Source organism: Gigantopelta aegis, chromosome 2, assembly GCF_016097555.1.
Source record: "Gigantopelta aegis isolate Gae_Host chromosome 2, Gae_host_genome, whole genome shotgun sequence".
In the NCBI taxonomy this organism is placed as follows: Eukaryota; Metazoa; Mollusca; class Gastropoda; order Neomphalida; family Peltospiridae; genus Gigantopelta; species Gigantopelta aegis.
In genome coordinates this window covers 12,888,642-12,913,330 of record NC_054700.1, presented here as the reverse complement: position 1 = coordinate 12,913,330, position 24,689 = coordinate 12,888,642, and the positions used below count along the sequence as shown (strand labels likewise).

Genomic DNA, 24,689 nt, shown 5'->3' with positions numbered 1-24,689 from the left:
CTGTATGATTAACCACAAAATGATCTGCATCATCAACCATAATATTCTGTATCATCAACCACATGTTGTCTCTTCAACCACAACATGATCTGTATCATCAACTACAACATGATCTGTATCATCAACCACAACATGATCTGTATCATCAACCACAACATGATCTGTATCACAACATGATCTGTATCATCAACCACAACATGATCTGTATCATTAACCATAACATGTTCTGTATCTTCAACCACAACATAATTTGCATCATTAACACAACATTATCTGCATCATCAACCATAACATGATATGTATCATCAACCATAACATGTTCTGTCTCTTCAATCACAACATGATCTGTATCATTAACAACAACATGATCTGTATAATTAACCACAACATGGTCTGTATCTTCAACCACATGTTCTGTATTATCAACCACATGTTATGTTTCTTCAACCACAACACGATCTGAATCATTAACCACAACATGTTCTCTCTTCAACCACAACATAATCTGTATCATTAACCACAATATGATCTGCATCATCAACCATAACATGATCTGTATTATCAACCATAACATGTTCTGTATCATCAACCACAAGTTCTCTTTTCAACCACAACATGATCTCTCTTCAACTACAACATGATCCGTTTCATTAACCACAACACGATCTGTATCATCAACCACAACATGATCTGTATCATCAACCACAACATGATCTGTATCATCAACCATAACATGTTCCCTATCATTAACCACAACATGATCTGTATCAGCAACCACAACATGATCTGTATCATCAACCACAACATGATCTGTATCATTAACCATAACATGATCTGTATCAGCAACCACAACATGATCTGTATCATTAACAACAACATGATCTGTATAATTAACCACAACATGGTCTGTATCTTCAACCACATGTTCTGTATTACCAACCACGTTATGTTTCTTCAACCACAACATGATCTGAATCATTAACCACATGTTCTGTCTCTTCAACCACAACATAATCTGCATCATTAACCACAATATGATCTGCATCATCAACCATAACATGATCTGTATTATCAACCATAACATGTTCTGTATCATCAACCACATGTTCTGTCTCTTCAACCACAACATGATCTGTCTCTTCAACCACAACATGATCTGTATCATCAACCACAACATGATCTGTATCATCAACCACAACATGATCTGTATCATTAACCATAACATGTTCTGTATCATCAACCACAACACAGTTTGTATCATTAACACAACATTATCTGCATCATCAACCATAACATGATCTGTATCATCAACCATACATGTAACATGTTCTGTCTCTTCAAACACAACATGATCTGTATCATTAACCACAACATGATCTGTATAATTAACCACAACATGGTCTGTATCTTCAACCACATGTTCTGTATTACCAACCACGTTATGTTTCTTCAACCACAACATGATCTGAATCATTAACCACATGTTCTGTCTCTTCAACCACAACATAATCTGTATCATTAACCACAATATGATCTGCATCATCAACCATAATATGATCTGTATTATCAACCATAACATGTTCTGTATCATCAACCACATGTTCTGTCTCTTCAACCACAACATGATCTGTCTCTTCAACCACAACATGATCCGTTTCATTAACCACAACATGATCTGTATCGATCAACCACAACATGATCTGTATCATCAACCACAACATGATCTGTATAATTAACCACAACATGGTCTGTATCTTAAACCACGTTCTGTATTACCAACCACGGTATGTTTCTTTAACCACAACATGATCATTAACCACAATATGATCTGCATCATCAACCATAACATGATCTGTATTATCAACCATAACATGTTCTGTATCATCAACCACATGTTCTGTCTCTTCAACCACAACATGATCTGTATCATTAACCACAACATGATCCATTTCATTAACCACAACATGATCTGTATCTTCAACCACCACATGTTCTGTCTCTTCAACCACATGTTCTGTATCATCAACCACAACATGTTCTGATGTGAACATTGAAATGGGCTTCACAACAATGTTTCACAGATAAGAGGTTTTATCATATCAGAAGGTTTTTTCATGTTATCAGGTTTTATCATGTTATCATGTTTAATCATGTTATCAGAAGGTTTTATCATGTTATCATGTTTTATCTTGTTATCAGAAGGTTTTATCATATTTTATTATGTTATCAGAAGGTTTTATCATGTTTTATCTTGTTATCAGAAGGTTTTATCATGTTTTATCTTGTTATCAGAAGGTGTTATCATGTAATCAGAAGCAGAATGAAACACACATCCACAGCAGCCTCTGTAATAGAGTCAAGATTTAAGCCCAGTTATCTGTCCAAACAGGAATGTAGCAGCAAAGTTTGCGACTCATTTGGTCGCAAATGCGACCACTGTTTTCATATGGTGACTGAAACATTTCATACAATCTAATAGTATCTAAAAATACAAGTAGGCGCCATCTGGCTCCTAGAGTTAATGCAAAGTTAAAATTATCCAAGCTCTGCCATTTTGGCTCCACAAGTGTTCACTACATGTATGTAGATGCTTAACCCAGGTTGAAAAAAACTTCCCGTAGATGTCCTATAAATATTATTTGACCGATGGGTGTATACATACCATTGGTGGAAACACATCTTCTCCTTGAAAATTCTTTGGAGGATTTGAAGGTCTACAAAATAGAACAGTAAATACATAGTAAAATGAATGCTATACAATTCTACGCTTATGACTATATTATACATCAGACTAATCCACGTCTTATACCACAATAAACCAATATAACTGAAAGAATGTTTATGTTCAAATAAGCTCTTTGCCATGATTGCAATCATTCATGTGTTAAAGCAGATGGCCAATTCAAATGAAAGGAAACTCTTATCACTTTTTGGGGGGGAGGGGGGTGCTTAAAGGTGATAAATGGTATACTACATCCCCCCCAATTTTTTTTTGCATTACAATAATTTGCATAAATGCTGGGGGTAAAACAGAATTTTATAGGGTAGTTCTACTTGTATACCACGTGGAGGCAAATCTAAACATATTTAATTTACTAGAATGTTTAATCATGAAAACAGAGATAATGCACAAAACAAAAAACATGGTCCAAATACATACGTACCAAGTGTTAAAAAAAAAGAGAGTAAAAATTAAAACTACCTAGTTTATTGGTGTCTCCTTTCATAATGAATTCAAAACTATTAACATGTTTAACAATCAAAGCTTGTTGCCAAATAATACAAGACAAAATGGCTTTGCCAAAACCTACAAATTTTATGACATCTGCAGATTGAAATTAAAAAGGAAGGAAATATTTTATTTAATGATGCACTCAACACATTTTATTTACTGTTATAGAAGTCAGACATATGGTTAAGGACCATATAGATATTGAGAGAAGAAACCCACTGTCGCTACTTCATGGGTTACTCTTTTCGATTACCAGCAATGAATCTTTTATATGCACCATCACACAGACAGGATAGCACATACCACAGCCATAGATATGCCAGTCGTGGTGCACTGGCTGGAACAACAGATTGGTATTAATTTTGCACAACCTGTCAACTAAATTATGGGACATTCCATATGTCCCTGCAAATCTTGTATTTTCTCCACAGGTTTTTATGGTCAACTGCCAATAAAACAAGTTTGTTTTGTTTAACAACACCACTAGAGCACAGTAATTTATTAACCATCGGTTATTGGATGTCAAACATTTGGTAACCTGCTACATTTTTCCATTTAATTTAGTAGCAATGGATCTTTTATACGCACCATCCCACATATACGATAGCACATACTATGGCCTTTGATATACCAGTCGTGGTGCACTGGCTGGAACGAGAAATGGGCCCACCGATGGGGATCGATCCCAAACCGACCATGCTTCAAGCAAGTGCTTTACCACTGGGCTACGTACTGCACCTAACTGCCAATACCCCCCCCCCCTCTACCCCCCAGTGTGTTCATCTGTGACACGGTCTTTACCATGCTTGATGACAATCAGTGTACTTTCCATTAAACCTTACGTTTTGACCCATTTCTTGGCATCATTGCTGCCCCAGGGTGGGTAGCGGTTGCAGTGGAGGTTTGAGTTGATCACTCGCTCTGTGCGTTTCCTCGTCAGTGTCGAGGATGCTGACGTGCCTGTCAGCTGAATGGCGTCTGGTGCCGGCTGGATTGCACTGTCCTGAAAAACACAGAAAACATTAAAGTCCAAACCAAATTGCTAACAACTACTATGAATTATTTTCTTACCTTTAATTACCGTTAGATTTCCCCCAAATTTTGTCCAGACACAAATCGTGAAATAAACATTACAGTGACAGATTCCACATATGAGACTGTAACGATGTCACCGATGTCAATTTTGCTGAGATCACATAGGGCAAAATACATGCAGTTTTCTGCCATCTGCCATTTTGCTTGTTTATGGAATACTCTTCAAGAGGGGCGGAAGCCTCCTCCTAAGTATGTGATGTAATTAATGTGATGTCATGATGAGTGCATTATACTTTAGGGCAGGTCAAAGTGTTGTTGTATTCCGTCATATTGATTCACCCCTCTTGAAGAGTATGCATGTATTTTTCCTTATGCAATCTCAGCAAAGTTGATATCAGTGACATCGTTAAGTCTCGTATGTGGAATCTGTGTCACTGTGATGGTTTTATCACGATTTGTATCTGGACCAAATTTAGGAAAAATCTAACGGTAATTAAAGGTTGAAGAGTCATCTGTCATAGTTGTTACCAATTTGGTGCAGACTTTAGGTCACCCAATCAGGGAAGAAGTGCAGTTTTATTTTTAAGGTTTAGGGAGGGAGTGCAATCTGGAAAAAGGGCAAATATAGAATAATATAAGTTGTAGAAGCATCACGAGGGGTATATGGCTTTTTATGTACCCTCTGTGCGTTATTTTACCCCGAGCCAAAGGCGAGGGGGTAAAAGAGCACACAGAGGGTACATAAAAAGCCATATACCCCGAGAGATGCTTCTACAACGAATTTATCTTGCTAACATGTTAAACCATATAGCCAAATAATCAAAATAACACCAGACAATTATTGTTAACAATTTATTAACGGAGCCATACCACGCGGACGCGAACGAAACCACTTGCCAGTGACGAAAAATAGTTCCATCGATAAACGAGGTTTTTTTAACTTCAAATGTTTGTAATACGAAATTTTCTGAAACAGATATTAATTTTAAAAAAAACAAACTTTTTTTTATCAGAAATCTATGTAGTAAAAAAAAAAATATATACTCTTCAAAAAAAGAAACGCAAAAGGGTACAAATGGGTTATAACTCCGATTTTATGTTTCCTACCGGTTCATGCTTTGTGAATATAAGGTCACTGCATGTCCCAAACACATTCCCACGGTTACATTCGATAAAACGCAGCTACTGTACAATAAAGTTCCAAAATGTGAATATTCGCAAAAACGCAGCCACGTGCAAACCATGTCACCACTGCACGTGCGTTGTCTGCACGTGCAACATGAACACCGACAGTATAAAAGTGCAGGGTGTTCGCTTGCCTGGCCTCTGTATCTGGCCGACAGTTGACAATCCAGGACATGCCACGTCTCAGTGAACCGCAGAGAAACAATGCCATCGGCCGACTAGACGCAGGCGAATCCAGAACGGCCGTTGCCAGGGCATTCCATGTGTCCCCAAGCACCATCTTCAGACTGTGGGACCGTTACCAGCAACATGGATCAACACGTGACCTCCCTAGATCCGGTCGACCACGGGTCACTACCCCCGGGTAGGACCGCTACATCCGGGTACGCCACCTTCGGGAACGATTGACTACTGCCACCTCCACAGCCGCTGCAATACCAGGTTTGCGCAGGATATCCGACCAGACCGTACGGAACCGCCTACGTGAGGTAGGAATTCGAGGTGTCATCTTAACACCACAACACCGTCGACTCCGACTGCAGTGGTGCCAGATTCATCGACAATGGCCTCAACTGCGATGGAGACAGGTGTGGTTCAGTGACGAGTCCCGATTTCTGCTCCGACGTCATGATGGAAGATGTCGCGTGTATAGGCGTCGTGGTGAACGTTATGCGGCAAACTGCGTGCAGGAAGTGGACAGATTCGGCGGGGGTAGTGTCATGGTGTGGGCAGCCATCTCACACACTGGCAGAACTGACCTGGTCCACGTGCAGGGCAACCTGAATGCACAGGGCTACATTGACCAGATCCTCCGGCCACACATCGTTCCAGTTATGGCCAACGCCAACGCAGTGTTCCAACATGACAACGCCAGGCCTCACACAGCACGTCTCACAACGGCTTTCCTACAGAACAACAACATTAATGTCCTTCCTTTGCCATCGATATCACCGGATTTGAACCCAATTGAGCATCTATGGGACGAGTTGGACCGACGCCTCCGACAGTGACAACCACAGCCCCAGACCCTGCCCGAGCTGGCAGCAGCCTTGCAGGCCGAGTGGGCCACCATCCCCCGGGACGTCATCCGTACTCTGGTTGCTTCAATGGGCAGGCGGTGCCAGGCAGTTGTCAACACACACGGAGGCCACACCCGGTATTGACTCCAGATGACCTTGACCTTGGTGGTGTGTCCTATCACTTACTCACAATGGACTAGAGTGAATTGTGAACAATCCTGCAACATTTGGTAATTATCGGACTCACCATTCAATAATTAAATCAATTCTCCAAATGTTACGACAATGTGGTTTTGCGTTTCTTCTTTTGAAGAGTATATATAAAAAAATAAAAATAAAAACTAAAAAAAACCTGTTGCTAATCGTGCATTAATACAATAACACCACGACCGTAATTAGGTGGCCGAGTTCAACTTTGCAGCTTTTAAAAGTATTGAAATAGTGTATTTTATAGTAAAAATAAAATTAATTATGTATACTTGATTGATTATCAATGTTATTTATAATCTAATTATTGCTTTAGCATTAACTGGGGTGGCTGGAAACTGTTGGAAATTACAGACGGGGGATAAGAGAATTTGGCTCCGACAACAGGGGTATAAGGGATTTGTCCAATGGCAAACAACCAATGAGATTAAAGAATTTTACATGAAGGCGAGATAAGTGTAACGGTAAGATATGTGATTGTAAAGTTAGATGTAAATTTACTAGTGGTACACGAACGATAAGTCCTATATTGCATTGTGGAACCGAGCATACTAATACTGTCAACCTCAAGATGATCATGGGAAACAGTTCAAGATGATCGTGGGGAACAGTTCAAGATGATCGTGGGGAACAATTCAAGGTTATCGTGGGGAACAGTTGAAGATGATCGTGGGGAACAGTTCAAGGTTATCATGGGGAACAGTTCAAGATGATCGTGGGGAACAGTTCAAGATGATTCTGGGGAACAGTTCAAGATGATCGTGGGGAACAGTTCAAGATGATCGTGGGGAACAGTTCAAGGTTATCATGGGGAACAGTTCAAGATGATCGTGGGGAACAGTTCAAGATGATTCTGGGGAACAGTTCAAGATGATCGTGGGGAACAGTTCAAGATGATCGTGGGGAACAGTTCAAGATGATCGTGGGGAACAGTTCAAGGTCATCGTGGGGAATAGTTCAAGATGATCGTGGGGAACAGTTCAAGATGATCGTGGGGAACAATTCAAGATGATCGTGGGGAACAGTTCAAGATGATCGTGGGGAACAGTTCAAGGTTATCGTGGGGAACAGTTCAAGATGATCGTGGGGAACAGTTCAAGATGATCGTGGGGAACAGTTCAAGGTTATCGTGGGGAACAGTTCAAGATGATCGTGGGGAACAATTCAAGATGATCGTGGGGAACAGTTCAAGATGATCGTGGGGAACAGTTCAAGATGATCATGAGGAACAGTTCAAGATAATCATGGAGAACAGTTCAAGATGATCATGAGGAACAGTTCAAGATGATCATGGGGAACAGTTCAAGATGATCGTGGGGAACAGTTCAAGATGACCGTGGGGAACAGTTCAAGATGACCGCGAGGAACAGTTCAAGATGACCATGGGGAAAGTTCAAGATGATCGTGGGGAACAGTTCAAGTTAACTGTGGGGAATAGTTCAAGATGATCATGAGGAACAGTTCAAGATGATCGTGGGGAATAGTTCAAGATGATGAGGAACAGTTCAAGATGATCGTGGGGAACAGTTCAAGATGATCATGGGGAACAGTTCAAGATGACCGTGGGGAACAGTTCAAGATGACCATGGGGAAAGTTCAAGATGATCGTGGGGAACAGTTCAAGATGATCATGGGGAACAGTTCAAGATGATCGTGGGGAACAGTTCAAGTTAACTGTGGGGAATAGTTCAAGGTTATCATGAGGAACAGTTCAAGATGATCGTGGGGAACAGTTCAAGATGATCGTGGGGAACAGTTCAAGATGACCGTGGGGAACAGTTTAAGTTAACTGTGGGGAATAGTTCAAGATGATCATGAGGAACAGTTCAAGATAATCATGGAGAACAGTTCAAGATGACCATGGGGAACAGTTCAAGATGACCGTGGGGAAAAGTTCAAGATTATCATGGGGAATAGTTCAAGATGATCATGGGGAACAGTTCAAGATGATCATGGGGAACAGTTCAAGATGACAATGGGGAACAGTTCAAGATGTTCAAGGGGAACAGTTCAAGATAATCATGGGGAACAGTTCAAGAGGATCATGGGGAACAAATCTTATTATTTATTTGTACACCTCACATATTACTTACACTGTTCAGTACAAGATGATTATTTCTCTGTACATCTCACTTATTACTTACACTGTCCAGTTCAAGATGATAATAATTTCTTTGTACCCCTCACTTATTACTTACATTGTCCAGTTCAAGATGATCATTATATCTTTGTACACCTCACATATTACTTACATTGTCCAGTTCAAGGTGATCGTGTGGAACAGTTTGCATTATTTCTTTGTACACCTCACGGATTTCATCACTGAGGAAAAGACTCTTGTCAAGATTCTTAACAGTGTTGACATCGATCTGCGAACAGTAATGAGTTACACATTATACACTGTCATCTCGGTGCTGCCGAACACCTGATATGGCTGTCAATATTTGCCTTACACTAAGGAAAGATGACAGGCTACTTTGAGGTTAGCATTAACAGTGATAAATCAAAAAGGAGTGGGGATGAATTAAAAACTAAAAAAAATAACTCAATGAGGCCACTAAAAACAGAGGCATATCAGAAAGTTAAAGCAATGAAAACAACATATCTCCTCAATGAGGTCATTGTAAACAGGGGCATATCAGAAAGTTAAAGCAATAAATTAAGACTACGAAAATATAACATACCTTCTCAAGGAGAACATTGTAAACATAGGCACATCAGAAACTAAAGCAATGAATTAAGACTAAGAAAATGTACAATACCTCTTCAAGTTCAATGAGGTCATTGTAAACTGTGGCATATCAGAAATGAATTAAGACTAAGAAAATGTACAATACCTCTTCAATGAGGTCGATGTAAACCATGGCATATCAGAAATTAATTAAGACTAAGAAAATGTAACATACCTCTTCAATGAGGTCATTGTAAACCGTGGCATATCGGCTGAGTGTGATGGATGACATGCAGACTCTCTCTGACACACGAATGTCTGACGTCTTGACAACAAGCTGAAAACCAACAACATAACACATGAACTAGATAAACGAGCTCTGTACCATAACAAACTCTGACACGTGCATCAAACATCAACAAGAAATAAGTTAATAAACACATTAATTACTCATGTTTTATCAGCCAGACAGCGCCTAGCTACTTGTATTTGTATATAGATAGTATGAAATGTTTTAGTCACCAAATGAAAAAAATTATCGCATATGCGACCAAATTCATGACAAAGAACGTCACATTTCACATATTATTGTAACAGTCAGTTTTGAAACTAACAAATTTAAAGTATTTAATTAAAAATGTGATCAGTAGTAAATGCCTGTCATGTTACTATGGTTTTGATACTAGTTGCATGATTATCATATCGCTTTTGCTTTGTCTAGTTTGGAGAAACCTTGAGGTGTTTTCTTTTATAGATACATCATATGTCCTCAAACAAGTGCACCCCCCACCCCCTCCATCCCCTCCATACAGCTAGTAGTCTGGTCCGAACATCCCAACAGCAAATGGGATGGCCTAAAATTCCTCTACTATATGTTCCCTCTAGTTCCGGTCACGTGACTGTAACTTCCTTCTTTTTCCCTGAGCGCATCGCACGGAGAACAGTAAGTGGGGAGGCTTGTTTGTGTTTGAGGATCGACAGAAATTTAAACTAAGATTTGTATATTTTATCAATATATACGTTGTCCACGACCTACCTTATCCGACAATTTGGAACAGATTGTGGCTGGTTGAGGGTGTGTTGGTTCTTGTATTTTGATACTACAAATTAAAAACAAACATCTGACACAAACATCTATCTAATGCAAATAAGTACTTGTTAATTTGGAAGAAGTTAATATGATTTTGTTCCAGTTACATTATATTACATACCCCAATCTTTTATATACATCATCCCACAGACAGGATAACACATACCACAGCCTTTGATAGACCAGTCGTGGTGCACTGCCTGGAGCAAGAAATCATGTACATAGAAGTAGATTTTCTGTGCAGTAACCAAGAGTCGTGAACTTCGCACATGGCAAGTTGTATATATTTTAGCTTTATTTTGATAGTTGCACAATCTTCTTAAAAACACCAACTCCAGTTCTTGAGGCATGTAGTTGTTTTTGTTTTGCACAAAAAGTATTTTAATAAGTTTGTTAAAAATGTACAAATTTTAAGATGTTGTGAGTAATGACTAATTTAATGCCAAAAAAGCAAAAATAGCAAGCATTCTGAGAGTACTGCTAAAGCAATACATGTTCTCTACCAGGCCCAACAATGGTCGTATCTCCTAATTTCAAGGGCCATAACCCTGCCAAAAATGGGTAAATCACCATGAAAGTCAAACTCACAGTACTTGATAAAGCCGTACATAAAATTTTAGATCAATATTTTGAGGTACTGTGGTAAAAACGTCCAGAAAACTATATGTGGGACAGACAGATGGAATAACGGAATCTATTTTACACTACACTGGTACCTTTAACTAAACAATAATGGCCCGAATTTATGAAGCCTGTTTTTTGGGGGGTTTTTAAGCACAAGGGACATAAACATGATACGAAATGGTAGCGACTTTAATATCCAATTTATTACCCATAATCAATCTTAATTTATATCACTCTACGTTTGGTTGATGTTCCTATAAGGTTGTAATGTGTCAATTGATGATGTCACGAAGTGTTACGTCCCACCTGGTGTAATGCCAAGTGGGACGTGTCGCTTTGATACTTACCAAGATATTTTTAACCATTGGGTAATAAATGCTGTTAGTCAAAAACAGGCTTTGTAAATTCAGCCCTAAATTGCTATTGTAAATTCAGCCCTAAATTGCTATTGTAAATTCAGCCCTAAATTGCTATTGTAAATTCATCCCTAAATTGCTATTGTAAATTCAGCCCTAAATTGCTATTGTAAATTCATCCCTAAATTGCTATTGTAAATTCAGCCCTAAATTGCTATTGTAAATTCATCCCTAAATTGCTATTGTAAATTCATCCCTAAATTGCTATTGTAAATTCATCCCTAAATTGCTATTGTAAATTCATCCCTAAATTGCTATTGTAAATTCATCCCTAAATTGCTATTGTAAATTCAGCCCTAAATTGCTATTGTAAATTCAGCCCTAAATTGCTATTGTAAATTCAGCCCTAAATTGCTATTGTAAATTCATCCCTAAATTGCTATTGTAAATTCATCCCTAAATTGCTTATATTAGTCAACTCGAGGAAGAGAAAAACTTTTTACTTACGCTTCCTTTTCTTTTCTCTGTCTTTCTTTCTCTTCTAATTCCTTCATCTGTTTTTCCATTCTTTCCTTCAAGTCGTCATGTTTAGAATTGCGCAAGATTGCCTGCAGAGTCAGTGTAACATACAGTAAGTTTGTTTTGTTTAACGACACCACTGGAGCAGATTGATTAATTAATCATTGCCTATTTGATGTCAAACATTTGGTAATTCTGACATGTATAGTCATCAGAGGAAACCTGCTACATTTTTCCTGATGCTGCAAGGGATCATTTATACGTACCATCCCACAGACAGGATAGCACATACCACAGCCTTTGATGTACTAGTTGTGTTGTACTGGCTGGAACGAGAAATAGACCAACGGGGATCGATCCCAAACTGACATTACGTGAAGAGGAGGCAGATCTTGACACACACACACATACCAGCCCCCCCACCCCCCCCCACCCCCCCACCCCGGAAGTGTGCAAACCTACATGACATTACCTGGAGAAAAGGAGGCAGATCTTGACCACCCCATACTCTCACGAAAGTGCAAACCTACAGGACATTACCTGGAGAGGCGAGGCAGATCTTGACACCCCCCCCCCCCCCCTACTCTCACGGAAGTGTGGAATCTTACTGGACATTACCTTGAGAAGAGGAAACAGATCTTGACACCCCCCATCCCCCCACTCTAACGAAGTGTGGAAAGCTACTGGACATTACCTGGAGAAGAGGCAGATCTTGACCCCCCCCCCCCCCACTCTCACGGAAGTGTGGAAACTTACTGGACATTACCTAGAGAAGAGGAAGCAGATCTTGACATCCCCCCCCCCCACTTTCATGGAAGTGTGGAAAGTTACTGGACATTACCTGGAGAAAAGGAGGCAGATCTTCACACACACACACACACACACACACCCCACTCTCACGGAAGTGTGGAAACCTACAGGACATTACCTGGAGAAGAGGCGGCAGATCTTGACCATCCCCCTCTCACGAAAGTGCAAACCTACGGGACATTACCTGGAGAAGAGGAGGCAGATCTTGACCCCCCCCCCCCCCACTCTCACGGAAGTGTGGAATCTTACTGGACATTACCTGGAGAAAAGGAGGCAGATCTTGACCCCCCCCCCCCCACCACTACACTCTCATGGAGTGTGGAAACTTACTGGACATTACCTAGAGAAGAGGAAGCAGATCTTGACCCCCCCCCCCCACCACTACACTCTCATGGAGTGTGGAAACTTACTGGACATTACCTGGAGAAAAGGAGGCAGATCTTGACACCACCACCCCCCCCCCCCCCCCACCACTACACTCTCATGGAGTGTGGAAACTTACTGGACATTACCTGGAGAAAAGGAAGCAGATCTTGACCCCCCCCCCCCCCCCACCACCACTACACTCTCATGGAGTGGAAACTTACTGGACATTACCTAGAGAAGAGGAAGCAGATCTTGACCCCCCCCCCCACCACTACACTCTCATGGAGTGTGGAAACTTACTGGACATTACCTAGAGAAGAGGAAGCAGATCTTGACCCCCCCCCCCCCCCACCACTACACTCTCATGGAGTGTGGAAACTTACTGGACATTACCTAGAGAAGAGGAAGCAGATCTTGACCCCCCCCCCCCACCACTACACTCTCATGGAGTGTGGAAACTTACTGGACATTACCTAGAGAAGAGGAAGCAGATCTTGACCCCCCCCCCCCACCACTACACTCTCATGGAGTGTGGAAACTTACTGGACATTACCTAGAGAAGAGGAAGCAGATCTTGACCCCCCCCCCCCCACCACTACACTCTCATGGAGTGTGGAAACTTACTGGACATTACCTAGAGAAGAGGAAGCAGATCTTGACCCCCCCCCCCACCACTACACTCTCAAGGAGTGTGGAAACTTACTGGACATTACCTAGAGAAGAGGAAGCAGATCTTGACCCCCCCCCCCCCCCCACCACTACACTCTCATGGAGTGTGGAAACTTACTGGACATTACCTAGAGAAGAGGAAGCAGATCTTGACCCCCCCCCCCCCACCACTACACTCTCATGGAGTGTGGAAACTTACTGGACATTACCTAGAGAAGAGGAAGCAGATCTTGACCCCCCCCCCCCCCACCACTACACTCTCATGGAGTGTGGAAACTTACTGGACATTACCTAGAGAAGAGGAAGCAGATCTTGACCCCCCCCCCCACCACTACACTCTCATGGAGTGTGGAAACTTACTGGACATTACCTAGAGAAGAGGAAGCAGATCTTGACACACACACACACACACACACCCCACTCTCATGAAAGTGTGGAAACCTACAGGACATTACCTGGAGAAGAGGAGGCAGATCTTCATCAATGGTTTTTGTGGCTTTCTCTTTCTGTGACACGAGCTCCTTCAAGTCTTGAGTGATGTACTCTCGCGTACCGGGTTTCGGCTTTACGTCATCTTTTTTATTATCCTAAAACAAAACATGGACAAACCAGCTATAAAACATGACACAAGTACGTGCCTACAGGGCAATAAACTTATATTGCTATGTACCGTATCTGTTTGTAAAAAAAACACCCAGGATTTTTGGAAACTTTAAATTTTTGTTAAAGTGCCCTTCCACACTTGGGAATGAAAATATCAGAAAATTCAAGAACAAAATATATATTAAGTTAGTGATCGTGAACCTTGATATTACTGACCTTGAGTAGTCTCTCCCGTTCTCTTCAACTCGTGGTCCAGCATTAAGTTAGTGATCGTGAACCTTGTTATTACTGACCTTGAGTAGTCTCTCCCGTTCCCTTCAACTTGTGGTCCAGCATTAAGTTAGTGATCGTGAACCTTGATATTAAGTTAGTAATATATTAAGTTAGTGATCGTGAACCTTGATATTAAGTTAGTGATATATTAAGTTAGTGATCGTGAACCTTGATATTACTGACCTTGAGTAGTCTCTCCCGTTCCCTTCAACTCGTGGTCCAGCATTAAGTTAGTGATCATGAACCTTGATATTACTGACCTTGAGTAGTCTCTCCCGTTCCCTCATGAGTCCCTTCAACTCGTGGTCCAGCATTAAGTTAGTGATCGTGAACCTTGATATTACTGACCTTGAGTAGTCTCTCCCCTTCTCTCATGAGTCCCTTCAACTCGTTGTCCAGCATTAAGTTAGTGATCGTGAACCTTGATATTACTGACCTTGAGAAGTCTCTCCCATTCCCTCATGAGTCCCTTCAACTCGTGGTCCAGCATTAAGTTAGAGATCATGAACCTTGATATTACTGACCTTGAGTAGTCTCTCCCGTTCCCTTCAACTTGTGGTCCAGCATTAAGTTAGTGATCGTGAACCTTGATATTACTGACCTTGAGAAGTCTCCCCCGTTCCCTCATGAGCACCTTCAACTCATGGTCCAGCATTGGATCATCTCGGACTCGTTTGTCGATGTCCAGTTCCTCTAACAATGTCTCGTAGTGGAGCACGGGTTGAGACGAGGACCTCTATCAAAATATAAACAGTCAAACGTCATTATCTTGACTTCTGTTATCTCGTTAGTCCAGGACATCTCTAGGTTGAGGAATGGTCCCAGGGCTTAATTATTACCAAAAACTACTACATGTTAATTTTGACCCATCGTTATCTCAAGCTGTTTGATTCAGTCCCTTCAACATCGAGATAAAGACATTTGAATCTAATAATGAATTATGCAAATTGCAATTTTCAGAGACTTCACAGAGAACATTCCACAGATCTAAAATATTGAAATATTAAGCATTAAAGGTTACCTTTATAAATGATAAAATAAAGTTGAAACTAGACAAACTAATGTTTTGCCAAGTTATAGTCAAATATGAAGAGATCACATTACATGTTTTTATTTCCAATAAAGGGAAGGAAATGTTTTATTTAATGACGCACTCAACACATTTTATTTACAGTTATACTGCGTTGGACATATGGTTAAGGACCACACAAATATTGAGGGAGGAAACCCGTTGTCGCCACTTCATGGGCTACTCTTTTCGATTAGCAGCAAGGGATCTTTTATATGCACCATCCCACAGACAGGGTAGTACATACCACGGCTTTTGATATACCAGTTGTGGTGCACTGGCTGGAACGAGAAATAGTCCTGATGGGGATCAATCCCAAACCGACTGCGCATCAAGCGAGCGTTTACCACTGGGCTACGCCCCGCCCCTCATTTCCGATAAAGGCCAATTCAATTTAAATTTATAAAAATTATTGAAAAAAAAACTGCATTAAAATTACTGTTTGCTTAATGGGTAACAGGATAAAGAGTTAACTATCTTGAATAGTGACATAATTTGTATGATTTTTCCAATCTGCTGTTTGGTGGACATACTGAAAACAATGTAGAGTGAAGCCTCACATAAACTGTCCTTGTTTTTAGATAAAGTTTGGAACATTTAGCGTAGTTATTTTGTATGATGTTTTGCAGCACTTAAAGGGACATACCCTAGTTTTTAAACACTAAAGCATATTTTTTTACTATTAGAGCCGTTTTGATAACTGAAATCATAATTTACTTAAGATTTTATTGTTTCGATTTTCCATTTCCGTACATTTGGAGTGTTTTTCGTCACCCTGGTGTTTTTAATATCACAAAATGCATTTCTCATATTTTAAAAAATGCACATGTGTCTGAGAAGTAACAGATATGGAGTCGAGTTTTAGTCTAATTTTTAGAGGGTATTTCACCATTTCAAAGTCACAGACCCATTTTTCACTCATTTGTACTGTATCCAAATGTGTTACAGGTTTGTAGATTAACTAAACGTAGTGTTAATTTTCACGGGTTGAAACTAGGGTCTGTGCCTTTACGAGAAAGCAAAGTAGGAATATCACTGTTTACTTGTTATTAGGGACCGGCCTCGGTGGCGTCGTGGTTAGGCCATCGGTCTACAGGCTGGTAGGTACTGGGTTCGGATCCCAGTCGAGGCATGGGATTTTTAATCCAGATACCGACTCCAAACCCTGAGTGAGTGCTCCGCAAGGCTCAAGGCCCATGTAGTGGCGACAGCGGGTTTCCTCTCAAAATCTGTGTGGTCCTTAACCATATGTCTGACGCCATATAACCGTAAATAAAATGTGTTGAGTGCGTCGTTAAATAAAACATTTCTTTCTTCTTCTTTTTTATTGGGAATACAAAACATACAGTGATATAAATTTAAACCATATAGCTCATTGACAAATGCTTCTCATAAAATTGTATTATTTTAAAATTAAAAGAAAACAAAGCAGTTTCTATATATTAACATGCTTACCTTTAAAAGAACTTTACTTCTGGACAATTCTTCCTTTGATGTTCTGAAAAGTAGCAAATAATTAACATGATACACTTATCAATTCATGTCACTAATTTGGTGATATTCTGGATGAAGATTTGAGGTATTTGATGCAATCTAAAGCCCTGCCTCACTGGATTAGTACCAGTATGTTATTTGCTTACATTGTGCCAAGTAAGATACATAGAAGAATGAATGTTCTGCAACTCACAACCTACTGAGATGTATTTGACCGAGCATGTTATGAAAGTGTAGACCTATACATTCTTGTGTTTTGCTGTCTGCCATTTTGCTTTTTTGTGGAATAGTCTTCAAGATAGGTGGAAACCTCTAAAGAATGCGACGTAATTAATATGACATCATGATGACTGTCTATACATGTACCATAACACGTCATGAAATTGTTAGATTACGTCACATCCTTCCACCCCTCTTGGATAGTATTCCATAAAAAAGCAAAGTGGCAGCCTACATATTTTTTGTTTAGCATAGTTGATATGGTTACCATCTAGAATGTGGAATCTGTGTCATTGAGAGGCAGGACATAGCCCAGTGGTACAGCGCTCGCTCGATGCGCGGTCGGTCTGGGATCAAACCCCTGTCGGTGGGCCTATTGAGCTATTTTTCGTTCCAGCCAGTGCACCACGACTGGTATATCAAAGGCTGTGGTATGTACTATCCTGTCTGTGGGATGGTGCATATAAAAGATCCCTTGTTGCTAATCGAAGAGAGTAGCTCATGAAGTGGCGACAGTGGGTTTCCTCTCATTATCTGTGTGGTCTATAAGCATATGTTTGACACCATATAACTGTAAATAAAATGTGTTGAGTGCGTCGTTAAATAAAACATTTCCTTCTTTCTTTCTTTCTGTGTCATTGAAATGTTTTTTTCACGTTTTCTGTCTGGACAAAATGTTGGAAAAATCAAAAGGCAATTAAGGGTCGAGGAGAGTAATTTATCGTAGTTTGGACATGATTGTATGATTGTTTGGGATACATGAGGCAGAATTGTTTACACCTTGCCTACATTACTATAGCTATAATTATATACTTGGGCACACCTGACATTTTGGCAAATATCAATAACGTTGTACTGCTTTCGTACACTGCTTGTATTGAATATGCCCACATGAAAATTTAGCAATAAATATGATTTCCCAACTCACTGATTGCAGTAAGAAAACAATAACTGGCTAGTCCCATAGCATATTTGCTAATCCTGTTCCTACTTACTTGCGAGTTCATATAAACATCAAAGTGTTATCTTCTTAAGTTCTATTAGTTTTAAGTTGCAGGTATAAAAGAGAAAATACTAACACGGACATCCTCGATTCCTTTTCAGAGATTCTACTGGGCAGAGCAAAACCATCTGAAAACAATGAAAGAAGGATTATGTGCGTTTCCACAAATAACAAAACTCAACCACTTGGTGTGAAATATTTCTTTGAAAAGGAATAAAACACATGCCTAAATTATAGGAATGATAATGTTAAGCGGTGAGGTTGCATTTATTGGTTTATTATCCACATAGTTCCCGATATTTAGGGAAATATAACCAGTATGACCCAAATGTGTCATAATGAAATCATGTGCACAACGAAGGACATTATTTTGTGAAGAGATGTCATAACTTAATCAGCTTCCCTAGTGTAAACACTTATCAAAATGACGTCATCGACGTTATTTCGTCGTCTCCTTTTAGTTACGTTTGAAAATTTTTGACATGGTCCTAGCTTGTTATTCATGAAAATAATATTTTGGATAATGTGGATAATAAAGAAATTATTACACTCATGTGTGAATTGTACTGATTTTATGAAACTCATGTCAGGGTTCATGTACTACCCTTGCTCTAGCTCGTTTAATACAATAATCCCGACACTCTTTTCATAAAATCAGTATGACACACAAGCTTGTATAATAATCTCTATATATTACAATAAAAAGGTCAATACTGTGGCCCCACAGGAAGAGCATGTGGCATTCGTGGTTATGCCATCAGAAATAAGGCTAGTAGGTACTGGATTCACAGCTTGGTACTAGCTGGCTCCGACCCACAGAGAGTTTTAACGACTCAATGGGTAGGTGTAAGACCACTACACCCTCTTCTCTCTAACTAACCACTAACAACTAACCCACTGTCCTGGACAGACAGCCCAGTTGTGTGCCCAGGAGAGTATGCTTGAACCTTAATTGGCTATAAGCACGGAAATAAGTTGAACTGAATGAATGGCACATGGTCAGCAGTATAGTTTTCGATCCTCACATGCAGCTCCAGAAACAGGCCGGCGTCTGAGAATTGACATCTACCAATTTCAAAGCAATTACAAATGTGAGATCCAATTATAACTGTGACAGTAATAATTCACAAAAATATGTAGACTTTATTGTAACCTAGTACAGGGATTCTAGATTATGGTAGCGCCACTCCCATGGCTAGTGATATTCACTGTTGGGCTAGTAAATACTACTGCCATGCCCGATGGCTAGTGAAATTTTTTTCTTCAAATGTTTGCAGTTAAGTCTATTTTGTAAATATGAATATCCTGCCTCCACCCAAATTCCCCAATGTTTGTGCTTTTAAGCTGTATCTCCCTCTTTAACTAGGTGACATATCTAATTATTGCTATTATTTTGTAAAATTGTATTAACTTAAAGTAAAGTAGGGCTAGTGAATTTTTAATTATGGCTAGTAAATTTTTTTAATCACTGATCCCATGGCTAGCGGATATTATAAAAATTCTATAAGCCCTGCTGGTATTTAATTTAACTGATCTTCTGAATGTCTCATTTATTAGTACAGTGAAATCTCTCAAAACCAGACCCTCTGTAAACCGGAATTCCCTCAAAACCAGACATTTTTCATAATCCCTTTTTAAATATCTGTGCAAAAGAGAACCTCTCTAAACCAGATACCTCTTAAAACCGAGAAGAGTTTCACTTTAGTACTTTAAAAGATAAGCAAACAGTACACACATTCAGAAGGGGTTGATAAATCTCGTTCTGGTAACTCTGCTACAAGATCCATCAAGTTACTCGTGTCAAGTCTCGGCATTCTCGAGGTCATCTGAAATAGACAGCACAACAGGTTTGTTCTCTGTATAGGGGTAATGTTCAGTGTGACACATGGTTTGTTTGAATCAGGCCCTAAACTAACCAACAAAATTAACGTTCTTTTTGCCAAAAGTCACCGAGTTATTAACAGTAGTGGGAAGTTGAAGTCAACGTAATATTTTGGACCTAATCCGATTTCAAAAACAAAATCAAACAACGGATGTCAAGACCCGGACTTGTTTAGTATCGTAGCTCACTTGGCACGTTGTCAATCCGTCCGTCTAGACTGTACAAGATGCATGACATGGCATTAGCAGCGACCAGTTAAGCATTGTTAATTCTCGGCTACATTCACATTTCAATAATGCCAGAAAGTACTAATTATTACTTTCATTTTAACATAATAATACATTATGAACTACTTAATAATATCAGATTTTGAATGAATCAATATACAACTGTTTTGTTTTAATTTTATTACCGGAAGCAGTAGTATTTTATATTGAAATATTATGATTAAAACCAAGCGTACAATTAAGAATTTTTCCGAAAGAACGTGGAACATGGCAAAACATTACGAAATATACAAATAAATGTTCAAGCCTATTTTTTTTTATATCAAACTTCTCCTTTTCCTACTGAAAAGGGAGAAGCCACTTCTCCTACTTTTCAATTTACGATTAGGGCCTGTTGAATCATTGTTCAATGTCATAAATTTTAAATGGTACATATTCATAAATGTATTTTCCAAATTTGAAAACTTACCTCTTTTATTTCCTGCTGGACAGTTCGATGTTTCGGTTTTCTTGGCTTAAGGCGACCAGTGTGAAGCTACAAATGAAGTTAACTCTATGATATAATTAAGAAACATAACACAACATGTTAACTATCTATTAAGTCAAAAATGATGAACTTCCTCAATATTCCCTCTCTGAAATAAATTAACCCTTGTTTCTCACTAACAAAAATAATGCATTTATCTATTCATATTTTCCTGAATAAACCAAAATTTAAATGCATCTATAAAATACAGGAAGAATTTGCTTAATGCAAACTAAATGTTCTTTTTAATGATGACCGTTATTATATTTCTCTTGAAAATTAAACAATATTTACATTTTTCAAAAGAAAAGGAATGTTTATTAAATGACACCCCAGCATACAGTTTAATCAGCCGCTAACGTTGAGAAAAGAAACCCATGCAATGAAGTCACATGTTGACACTGAGAACAGAAACCAAATGCTGTCAGCAGCAAAGTGTCTGTTATGCACTATTCCAACACAACATTTCATGACAATGCAAGCGACACATACATTTAAATCATTCTATAATGTTCTTTGAGAATACGGCAGGACTATACTGTAAACATTTCATTATTTGGTTTCAATTTCTACCAAATATTTTGGCAGCATCCATCTGCCTTCATCAGGTGGACGTAATTCTCTTAGCAGTCTCTGTATAATGTCCATTTTCACTTAACAACAGTTGTTTAATAAAATAAATATTTGTTTAATAATGCTATATTTTTTATATTAATTATATAATTATATTTATTCTAATGTTCCCCTGATGAAGGCAGTGGGATGTCCACTTGTTTTTTTGTTTAACAACACCACTAGATCACATTGAAGTCAAACATTTCATAATTTTGATAAGAGCTTCTTAGAGAGAAAACCTGCTACATTTTTCCTATTATTAGCAAGGGATCTTTTATATGCACGATTCAGGATAGCACATGCCATGACCTCTAATATACATCAATGTATCAATCGTGATGCACTGGGGATCGATTGTAGACTGGCCACACATCAGGTGAGCACTTTACCACTGGGCTAAACTCCCGCCTCCGTAATGCTATACTGCCGAAATGTTGTGTAGAAATTGTAACATAAGTAATGAAATGTTAAAAATTTCCCAATTTAGGATTTTCATATACATGTAGTATATAGAAGATTCGTCACAAGTGTATTTTAATGTGGAAAATATCAACCGAATCTATGTTAATCGGCATTTGTCGAGGATCTACTGAGACAAATATCGACTAACTGACAAGGTTGATATTTTACTTATTAAAAAACATGAGTAGCGAATTCTATTTATCCTATAACACTTCTAAAATAACATTTTAATTAAATTTTTAGTAAATCACAGTACTAAAGTCATCACCATCGGTAATATGACGTCATCACAATTAGCACAAATTAGTTTGACGTTACACATTTTTAACTAAATCTTTGAAAACATTACGCTCAGGTATACATGTCTTGTTGACTTGTAAGCAAATGACCCATCCACAGGAACACATTACCTAGAGACTTTGTAAATTTGCATACCATTATCAAGCGGGTTAATACACTAAATGATCACATGGGTTTATGACATGGATACCATGGGCAAGTTATAGGATAAATTATAATGTAAACCCTTTTAAACCATTTTAAAGAATATTAATGCCAATAACAAATGTGCAAGTAACTCACTGTGTCTTGATATGACCGCTCAGAGATGCCTTGCATTTGTGTGTCTGATTCCGAGAGTGAAATGAACTCCTCTTGTTCCTCAGATGCCACCGCTGACTTGGTCCTCATGTCCGTCACTATGTGTCTTCGGATTCTCAGTATATTCAAACTGTACAAAAAACACACACCACAGTCACGCAATTACTATTTCATAATCCTTTTTTTTTTTTAAACTTCACTCGATGAGATATAAATCATATTTAACAAAAAACATGAAATGTTCTGTTTATTATAAAACTTTTGGCAATGTACCTTTATTTTTAAAATGTCAGCAGCAAAATAGTTCCAGCTTTCTTACAGTGAAGATAACACTTTTTACAGTGACGATAACACATTTTAGAGTGAAATAGTGAACTTTTCACTCTAAAATGTGTTATCATCACAGAGTTACTGATAACCCATTTCTCACCCAATATGAAAATAAACATATATTTATGCATGTACCTTACAGCTTTCTTTAAATTAAAAAAAGAAAGCCGATGGAAATTTAAGGGGAAGTACGTCTACACCACTCCCCTGAAAACGTCACTGAGAAGTAGCGGAAGTACAACAAACTATTTCTCAAGGCCGCAGCACATAGTCATGCACCGGCTAGTTATGCAAATCGACATCCGGTCTTGAAATGCAAAATTGATTGATTGATTGATTGATTTTTCATAATTTGCATGATTTAAAGGAGGGTAATAAAATAAAATACCACACTCGTTTTCACTAGATATCATTTTTACGAAACGAGTGAACTTCCCAAACGTATCTGACCTCACTTTCGTTCGGTCATATATGTTTGGGAAGTTCACTCGTTTCGTAAAAATGATATCTAGCGAAAACTCGTATAGTATTCTATATTTATGAAATGATGTAATGAACAGGTAGCAACGGCCGTCTACCTCCTACAGGAAGAGGTCGATTAACCAATGAAAAGGGTGCATTACTGTCTATGGGACGTGTGCTAAACACATTTTCTAGCATGACTTTCTGGCACCTTTCTACTTGTTGATTGAAATAAAATAGTCGATCTGTCACACCTGAAGTCACTGAGTGTATCTGTCTGGTATGCAGGAAAATATATTATGGTGACATTAACTAGACTGACTTACAAGTTATTGGTTTCCAAGGCCAACTGCACTTTGAGTCTGCTCATGTTGGCCGGGCCACTGAAAACTCCTCGACCGTTAAGAACTAAAATGTAAAAAGAAAAGTCTTTAGTAAATGTGTTGAAAACATAGATAGTCACTCTCGTCTAGGGGACACGTACAGAGAAAAGAAAAGAAATATTTCTCTAACGACACCACATGGATAACAGAGGCAGATCTGGGGAGAGGAAGGAGAAGGGGGAGGACCAGGGAACCCATTCTCCCCTAAAATAGTCATGTGCCCCCAACCCTCTTTTCCCTGTTTTAATTTAATTTTTCCACTGGGATGCCCTTTTGACGAGTTGGTCCATATGTCCCCCTATCTATGGAAAATATTTCTTGGATCCTCTCCTGGATAAGAATCCAACAGTCAACTCACATATTGCTCCTTCCTATAAACAGCTAGGGGTCTTTTATATTAATTTTCTCAAAGACAGCACAACAGATATCACAGCAATATTATGGTCATAGATAAATCAGTCATGTAGCAATCATAGTGAAAAGGAAAATCAACCACTACTGGACTGAGGTAGACCGATAAATATATAAGGCATTCTGATATTCTTTTGAATACTGTAGGGGGCCTGTTTTAACTCTGGTGTGTAGCGTGCTGTTAAATTATTTATGTTGTAGCTGTGATGGAGAGCTGCACACAGCTATTAATTTTTCATCATGAAATAACTCTGACCATGGTAACATTCAGGCCTCTGAAAATTGCGAGAACGGTTGTTTCATTCGAGCATTGCTCGTGTAAATTTAATTTTGCGTAACCCTATTTT

General features: G+C 39.0%; 1 protein-coding gene across 1 annotated transcript in view; it reads right to left on the bottom strand.

Annotated features, from left to right (window-relative positions):
* The window catches only part of LOC121387267 (coiled-coil domain-containing protein 87-like), a 63,924-nt gene that overhangs the window by 26,220 nt on the left and 13,015 nt on the right, over window positions 1–24,689 (bottom strand). The window contains exons 9-22 of the mRNA XM_041518295.1: window positions 23,875–23,956; window positions 22,739–22,886; window positions 21,023–21,088; window positions 20,180–20,270; window positions 18,521–18,572; window positions 17,184–17,226; window positions 15,261–15,395; window positions 14,239–14,370; window positions 11,927–12,027; window positions 10,386–10,449; window positions 9,585–9,686; window positions 8,931–9,047; window positions 4,075–4,235; window positions 2,663–2,714 (exon numbers count right to left, since the gene is read on the bottom strand). Of these exons, the coding sequence (XP_041374229.1) occupies window positions 2,663–2,714; window positions 4,075–4,235; window positions 8,931–9,047; window positions 9,585–9,686; window positions 10,386–10,449; window positions 11,927–12,027; window positions 14,239–14,370; window positions 15,261–15,395; window positions 17,184–17,226; window positions 18,521–18,572; window positions 20,180–20,270; window positions 21,023–21,088; window positions 22,739–22,886; window positions 23,875–23,956 (1,346 nt within the window). The remainder of the gene's footprint in view (window positions 1–2,662; window positions 2,715–4,074; window positions 4,236–8,930; window positions 9,048–9,584; window positions 9,687–10,385; window positions 10,450–11,926; window positions 12,028–14,238; window positions 14,371–15,260; window positions 15,396–17,183; window positions 17,227–18,520; window positions 18,573–20,179; window positions 20,271–21,022; window positions 21,089–22,738; window positions 22,887–23,874; window positions 23,957–24,689) is intronic.